Below are 7903 nucleotides of genomic sequence, written 5' to 3'. Positions count from 1 at the left end.
TGTTGTCTTATTATAAATCTCATGTACAAAATCGTGCCCAATAGACATCTATCAATGTCATCATACTTCTTCCACTAGATTTGTTCTATTGGCATGTATTATCGTACTTGTGATTGATGTTACACTAACGACAATTTATCAATCCCCAAGCCAAGATAGTCAACAAAACAACATGTTTAAAAAAACATATTATAACTAGGTTATCCTACAAAGTTATACCTATTTATGTTATTAACACATATATATAAAATATATTATAAATATTTAAATGGAATATAGTATTATATCTATTTATATGAACTTTAAGAATATATACTATAAATATTATAGTTTTTGTAAACATGTTATATAAAATCATAAGCGTGCTTTAAGTTGCTGGAAATACCTCATCTTGATTTTCTATGCTAAAACATTACAAACTGAATTGTGTAACATATAAAAATTAAACAAATAAATAAATAAGCAGATGTATTATCCTTGAAAGAAATAAAAGAATTATTTCAACAAACTGTAAACTGAAAGTTTTTACTCTAAAATTATTTTAAGAAATTGAAAATGTTAGTTCTGTTACTTGCAAAAATGAAAATAAATAATTTTAATAAATCACAAAGCTTTCCTTGTAAAAACCAACAACTAAAAATATTTTTTTTTAACAAACTATAAACTTTTAAGTTGTATGATTGACAAATCAAAACAAAAATTAACTGACCAGCTGCAAACTTTTAAGTTCCATAACTTACAAACTGAAAATAAAAAAAGTAGTTTCAACAAATTGTAATCTGAAAGTTTATCTCTGAAAACATACACATGAAAAATTATTTTAAGCCACAAACTTAAATTTTCTTTTACAAACTTAAAAAATATTTTCAACAAATTGGAATTTTATTTTTACAAGCTTAAGAAAATACAATAAAATATCACAAGTTTCTTTTGCATAATTTGTAACGTTAAAATTTGTGTTCGAAGATTTGTTTGTGTGTTTTTATCATCAGGTGTCATTACGTGTTGCAAAATTTGTGCTCGCATTCTGTTAGAGCTTTGTATTTTTTCATGCTTGTCTTAAGTTAAGGTAACAATTTGTGATGTTGATTTTTTTTCTAGTTGTCAGATTGCAGAAGTATATGTTGCAACAATTTGTTCTATAGCTGTTCATTTGGGTGTTCTTAATGCATAAAAAGAATGTTGATTGTTTAGCTGGAATTAGCATCATCTAAAATAAAAATTTATTCGTACAAAAAAACAATAACAATGTTAGAGTAACGTTGTTTTGAAAAAGCTATTATTCTTATAAGCTTTAAGTGACATCATACCAACAACTTTAATTTCCAGGTTAGTTAGATTTTTCAAACGTTACTATATGAAGGTTTAGCTGAAACCACTGTTTTAGCGAAACATAGACCTAAAGAAATAAAGGTTTAACGAAACCAACATAAACCGAAACGAAGATTAACCGAAATGGAGATGCAAAAATACATTATTTATTAAGCTTTTGGACCAGTCATAGATTATAATACATATAACTAACTAATAAGCGACTAAGCACCCCTTTGACTAATTACTTTACATTAAACTAAAAGCAAACCAATGAATAAAAGAATTAAAGTATAACGAAATTAACTAACCCATACAAGCCAAAAAATAGTGAAACCTCATTGATTTACCAAAATAACACATTCAGCATGAACAAAACCCAGCATTTGGAAAGCTCTGGAATCGAACCAATAGACCTATCCATCAGAATCAACAGTGAAAACTCTATTCCTGCAAGCAAACAGCTTTACGAAAAAACATGGCTACAACCAAACCGATAAAAAGTTAACAAAACTTTTATGAAATCATCTTAATTAAATCCTACATATTAACCGATCTATAATTTTTAGGTCCATACGCATACAGACAGTTTGCTAACTTCAACGCGATCGGCCCGCACTACGTGTTGTACGGGAAGAAGAACAAACATGCGTTGATATATCATCAACATCAACCGGTCATGCCACTGCTGGCAGATGGCCTCCACATATGCTTCCACACCATTCTGTCTTTTGCTGTTGTCATCCAGGTGATACCAATCTTTTCTTCTATGGCATCTCGCCATCTTCTTTTTGGTCTCGCTCTAGTTCTTCTTGCATATCTTCGTGTCCATTCTGTGGTTGCCACTTTAGGTTTGTTGTTGTTTCTATAACATCTTTAATACAAGTTTTGTTTCTGATGACTTCATTTCTAATCTTGTCTTTTCTATTTATGTTTAATATTATTCTTTCCATTTTCCTTTGCGCCGCGGCCAGATTTCTTGTTTGTTGTTTTGTGAATGACTATGTTTCTGCTCCGTCTGTTAATGTTGGCAATATAACTGTGTTCATGATTTTGATATATTTTGCGTTGGTATTTCAAATCGTCATGTTCTATATGCCTAGAACCAAAAGATCTACAATTTAAATCAACAACACTACTTTAGTTATTTTGTGAGATTGATATTTTTATGTTGGTTGAGCAAGAAACATTATACAAATAACGTTAATAAACCTTTATGATCTTCAAGTATGCTTTAGGTGTACTGTTTAGGCATTGTATTGTAATAACAATTATGGCAGTACTTCGAAGCGAAGATAAAAAATAGTTAAAATCACATCATTTACAAGCTCTTTATGTAATGTATGTAGTGTAATTGTAATGAAAGAAATTAAAGCAAGGTAATTATAAAAGCCTACGAAATTAAAACGATTTCGCAATTAATACATTCAATGCGAAGCATCATGAAACAAAAGCGATGACACAAAGGTATCCTGTAACGTTAAATAACCGCAAACATAATGTAGGTTGTTTCCCTGGTAAAGCGTTTAAAAAAAAATGATGTAATGAAGGTTTGCAAAAAAAATGGTTACAATCAGGTTTAGCAATGTAATTCTGTGTATGGTATGTAAGTGAATCTTATGTAGCCTATGCATTCTTTTAGGCTCGTGATAAGACATTTTTGTTTTATAATTTAGAAAATTAGTGCGGAGTTAACCGTCACCATTTAGCGTCACTACATTTGATATAGCGTCACCACTTAGCGTTACCACTTTTTGATGCTTGGATGCAGTGGCGTAGCCAGAAAAAAAATTTGGGGGGGGCCAAATATTTGATGAATTGAGGAGAACAACAAAGTGTTTGATTTAAGCCATCGCCACCTGATGTGCAGTGGCGTATCCTGGTGGGTTGAGCAAGGGAAGCAATAAAAGTGGTGGGGGGTTAGAGCGTGCCGAATGCACGCGTATTCTAGGGGGGTCCGGGGGCAATCTCCCCCGGAAAATTTTTGAAAAATTACCCTCAAATAATGGATTACAGCGCTTTCTGGAAACACTTTTAGGGTAATATTTGTATGAAGTTTATTAGCAGATAAGCAGCTATTAACTTATTAAAGGTAGCTCTTACACACGAACGGGCAAAAACTGCGGCTAAAATTAGAGAACACCAAAAACTCAGCTTCACAAAAACTCAATAACTACACAAAAACCCAACAGAGTAAGCCATTTTGAAATTGCTTCCACAAATTAGTTCAAAGAAACGTAAATCGCGTAAACTTAGCGCGATTTACGATTTGCAAAATTTATTGGTGTCCTTCTGTGTGTCGAAAACAAGTCCTGGGGGATGTTAATAGCCAGATGTGTTGGAAAAGGTTATAAATTTCTACAAATTTTATTACATTTCGACATAGGGTTCAACTTCGGAATTTAAACTTGGAAAATTTGGGGGGGGCCATGGCCCCTTTCGCCCCCCCCTGGCTACGCCTATGCTTGGATGACGTATGTCTGTTGATTGCATCTTATGTTTTTGCCAGGGAAGATTCATTTTTCAATTCATTATTTCATAATGCCTTTTTATCAGTAGGGGAGGGTGGGGTGGTTTGAACCACTTTTCTCAATATTCCTAATGTCTGCTTCAGGATTCAATTTTTCAGCAATTTTTTTGCATGACATCCAAGTCTAGGATGTACTTGAGCAAGCCCAAAGTGAATTTGCAAATGAAATTTATTACAACGAAAAATATAAAGTATTTTCAGAAAGTTCTCAAGTGGTTCAAATCACCCTTGGGTTGGGGTGATTTGAACCACTCAAAAGGGTGATTTGAACCACACTGGGGTAATTTAACCCACCTTTTCAAAGTTGGATAAATACACATTGTTTCACAAATAATCAATGAAAAAGATGTCTCAAACATTTACAGCGGTATAAGTACAAAAATAATAAAAAACATGCAACACAAACAACGACCAGTAACTGTCAATCAACTGTCTCGTAAGAGTAATTAAGCATTGTCAACATCAATATGTTATCATTCCAAATTGAACTCTTTCAGGCAACAATTGAATATAAAATGGCTCTCCCTTCTTGCAGTTCCTCCCGCTTTTTGTGGATTGGGTAAAACTTTTACTATGTCGCTTCGTGGAAAAGACCCTTCATCATTTTCTTTGAATGTAAATGATGGCTTTCCACTCTTATTTGTAGATGGAACCTTTTGCAAGAAGCGAGCTTCAGGCTCCTCGTCGATTGTGCCCACGTCATCTATCTTGCCAATGTAATGACGTGTGTTCTCTTTGGTATTAAATTTAACAACAACAAAATCTCCTACAGCAAGTTCTTTGGGATTTTGCTCTTCATTTACACTACTTCCACTCTCTGATGCTGTGTCTGACATATCGTCCAAAGGAACTGCATCATCCTCATCAGAACTTGAGCTTTCATTAAGAGCTAGCACACGTTTTGTGGGGGGTTTCTTTGGCTTTGGTCTAATAATTTTTTGTTTTCTTCTGAGCAATTTTTCCTGCTTTGCACGTCTTTCTTCGTGCTGAATTTTTATTGCCTGTTTTTCTGGAGTCTCTGTGAGAACCCGACTTTTTACTCGTTTCCTTTTGCGTTGAACTCTTGGGGTTTTGCTTGATGGTAATGGAATAACTTCGTTGGGTGGTATGAAGCTTTCTGAGGCGTGATATTCCTCGAGATCTTGCAATGAAGATACGGGTAAATGTGTCGCACCTTCAAAGAAATAAGCATTATCAGTTGATCGGTTAGCAATAGTGTTGGGAACTGCGGCCATAACATTAGCTTCATTCACTTCAGGTTGATGGGAGGTACTTGTTTGGGGATTTGGTCTATCACTCAGAAGTGATGGGGCAAAATCTGTGTCTGTGAATATACTTTTGTTAAAAGGATATATTCCTGTAGAGGCAAAGCCAGAAGTGATGTTCCTTGGCGTCATAGCGTTTAAAAAAGCCTCCTTAACGCATTGTGGAATGTCATAAATCCGAAAAGTTTTGTTGTTGTAGGTTCGCATCCATCCATCTACAGCCTGGTTGTAATAGCCTTTAAATGGCCCAAACACTGATTTATCAAGCGGTTGAAGTTTGTGAGAAGTGTGAGGAGGCAAAGTCAGCAATTCAATGCCACTTTTATCAGCAAACTCCACAGCCTCCCAAGAAACGTGAGACTCATGGTTGTCGAGAATTAAGAGGACAGGTTGAGAGGGGGAACAACCACTATGCTTCACAAAATGTTTCAAGTAGACCAAAAATTTTTCTTCGTTAATCCACCCAGATTTGGTACCTTCTCCAATGGATTCTGCTGGTCCATGTCTAACAAATTCCTCCTTATATCTTACTCTTGGAAAGATAAACATGGGGGGAATGGCAACACCTGAAGCACTGACAGCACATACAACTGTTACAAGTTCTCCTCTCTCTGCAGATGTCACAGAACCAACTTGTTTTTTTCCTTTCGTTGTCACGATATGATTTGGTCTTTGCACGGTTGTGACACCTGTTTCATCAAGGTTGTATATTCTACTTGCAGCAAAGTTGTACCTAAAACACAAAACGATACAATGAAGCCTTTTTCAGATCATAAGAATTGCTAAGTACAAAGCAATGTTAGGCTATTGTTACGAGACCTGTCCATAACTCTTCCAAGGTTGTCGAAAAACTCCCCAACAGTTGTTTTGTTGAAAGCTGTCGCTCTTCCTAAAGACGTCGCTTCTGGTTTACGACATGTCAGATGGTGTCTCTCCTTGAAACCTTCAAACCAGTCAATTCCTGCAAAAGTTTATGGGAAAGAATTGAGAGGTGGTGTGTGTTGAGTAATGTCGAAAAAACAAACCAATGTGATCTACAATGTGCTACCGTACACAATTTTCCACACAGAATTAATAAACAAGTTAATCGTGTCTGATTAACGAAACGTCGGAAAATAAATGCAGATTATCACTAAAAACACCTTGTGATAGTTTTGCTTATTTTACACCAGAAGAGCGTATCATGTTATTGAATTAAATGCCTGGTGAACAGTCTCATTCAATTTTTAAACAACATAGGCTTAAAATAAAACAAACCTGCCATCTTAGAAACCACCCAGTTACTTGGCATCTGAATGTTGTTCTTGTCAGCCAAACTGAAAGCCAACTCACGGCATTTGGTGCGTGTGAGTCCGTGAAATCTATCGTCCAGGTCTTTTATGTGCTGTGCGAGCAGACTTTCCAACTCCCAAGGAAACACCAGACTTTTTACCTTCGTTCTATTATAGCCAATGTTTTCTGAGAGTCTACCATTATCAGATCCAGGACGATTGCACTCTTTGTAATAGCGACCTAAAGTGGTCCTGTTAATATGTCTTCTTTTGGCAACTTCTCTGATCGACATTCCATTCTTTATTTCCTCCAAAGCAAGCAACATCTCCTCACGAGTGGCTGATGCGTGGCTTGTAGTTCTAACATGTTTGCGAGGCATAGTGATGGAAATAAAAACTTAAATTCAACTAATGCTTGTAATTTACTGTGGCCAATAGGAATACCCTGTGTAAGCAATTCGCAATATTACTACAGTTAACATAGACTGTATAGCCTATTTATAAGTAGCCAAATGCATACTAAAGCACTAGACTTACAATACATTGACTACTACAGACCGCAAACTATTTCAGAAGAAGCTACTAAAACTTATTTTCTTCTGGGAGGTTTGAGCCACCGGTTCAAACCTCCCGAATCAACTGGTTCAAACCTCCCTGTTGCCACCATTTTAAGAAACTTGTCTAATCAGCTATTAAATCTTTCACTTACAGAGCATTTGCCAGCATCATTAAACACCTTTTAGATAGGACTACTCATGGTAGTATTAACTATTGCCTAAGTAAAACAGCGAAGATGGCATGCAGCTACAAACTGAAATTCCTAAAATTTACTTTTTGCAAGGAAAACAAGTTCTAACCTGCTTGCGCTAAAATCGCTGCTGCTATCGCTCTAACGTAGACATGCTTTGGAATCACTTTACTTCCTCTGTCTACAGACATAGTTACGTCATTTCTACTTTTATGGTATCCGCAATAACAGCCATGGTTCAAACCTCCCAGTGGCTCAAACCTCCCCACTCTCCCCTATCCTATCCTGAGAAAAGCGAACCCGGTTACACAATTATATCGCTTCACGTAATTCGGACTTTGCACTTTGCGATTTACCTTTCTCACATAAAATCAAATGTGGTTGTTGCGTCACCACTTTGGGTTAATACATTTACAAGACCATTCATATTCATAACTATATAAAATCAAATGTGGTATAAAATCAAATGTGCTTGTGGCAGGTTAATACCGAGGGTTAATACATTCAAGGCTTCTATCTTACATTTACTTACTACTCACAATTGATATAGAACTAACAACGTCATCATCGGGTGTTCACCGGGCTAGTGACCTGTCACAAGTTCACTTCCAAGAGATTGACTTGTCTCGTACCTCACGTTCTGCAGGAGCTGCAGCTTCTAGCTTTGTTTGCTTGGATAACCAGAATACTTTGTACCCCCCGGACTAAGTTTCTCCAGGAACAGCGACAGGCAGTGATTCCTCAATTCCATGTCGCTACCGGCTCTTCCTTCGCACTT

The 7903-nt window shown here is 35.9% G+C and overlaps 1 protein-coding gene across 1 annotated transcript; it reads right to left on the bottom strand.

The window, feature by feature from the left end:
* Positions 1-3876: 3876 nt before the first annotated feature.
* LOC145774291 (uncharacterized) lies at positions 3877-7384 on the bottom strand. The gene is made up of 3 exons (XM_082585494.1): positions 6364-7384; positions 5926-6067; positions 3877-5839 (listed from the first exon to the last, which is right to left on the bottom strand). Exons 1-3 carry the CDS (start codon positions 6755-6757, stop codon positions 4315-4317), a joined length of 2061 nt encoding a protein of 686 aa, XP_082441620.1. The 5' UTR covers positions 6758-7384; the 3' UTR covers positions 3877-4314.
* Between the last annotated feature and the right edge of the window lie 519 nt (positions 7385-7903).

This window comes from Aplidium turbinatum, chromosome 7 (assembly GCF_918807975.1).
Source record: "Aplidium turbinatum chromosome 7, kaAplTurb1.1, whole genome shotgun sequence".
Taxonomy (NCBI): domain Eukaryota; kingdom Metazoa; phylum Chordata; class Ascidiacea; order Aplousobranchia; family Polyclinidae; genus Aplidium; species Aplidium turbinatum.
Note: the sequence above shows the minus strand (reverse complement) of the source record. Positions and strands in the feature narration are given on the sequence as shown.

Excerpts from the sequence above, each read along its gene's own strand:
- LOC145774291 (XM_082585494.1), bottom strand. The coding sequence starts at position 6,757 with ATGCCTCGCAAACATGTTAGAACTACAAGCCACGCATCAGCCACTCGT. Across the intron at positions 6,068-6,363 it reads GGTGGTTTCTAAGATGGCAG|GAATTGACTGGTTTGAAGGT; the intron begins GTTTGTTTTATT and ends AAACTTTTGCAG. Across the intron at positions 5,840-5,925 it reads CTTGGAAGAGTTATGGACAG|GTACAACTTTGCTGCAAGTA; the intron begins GTCTCGTAACAA and ends TTTGTGTTTTAG.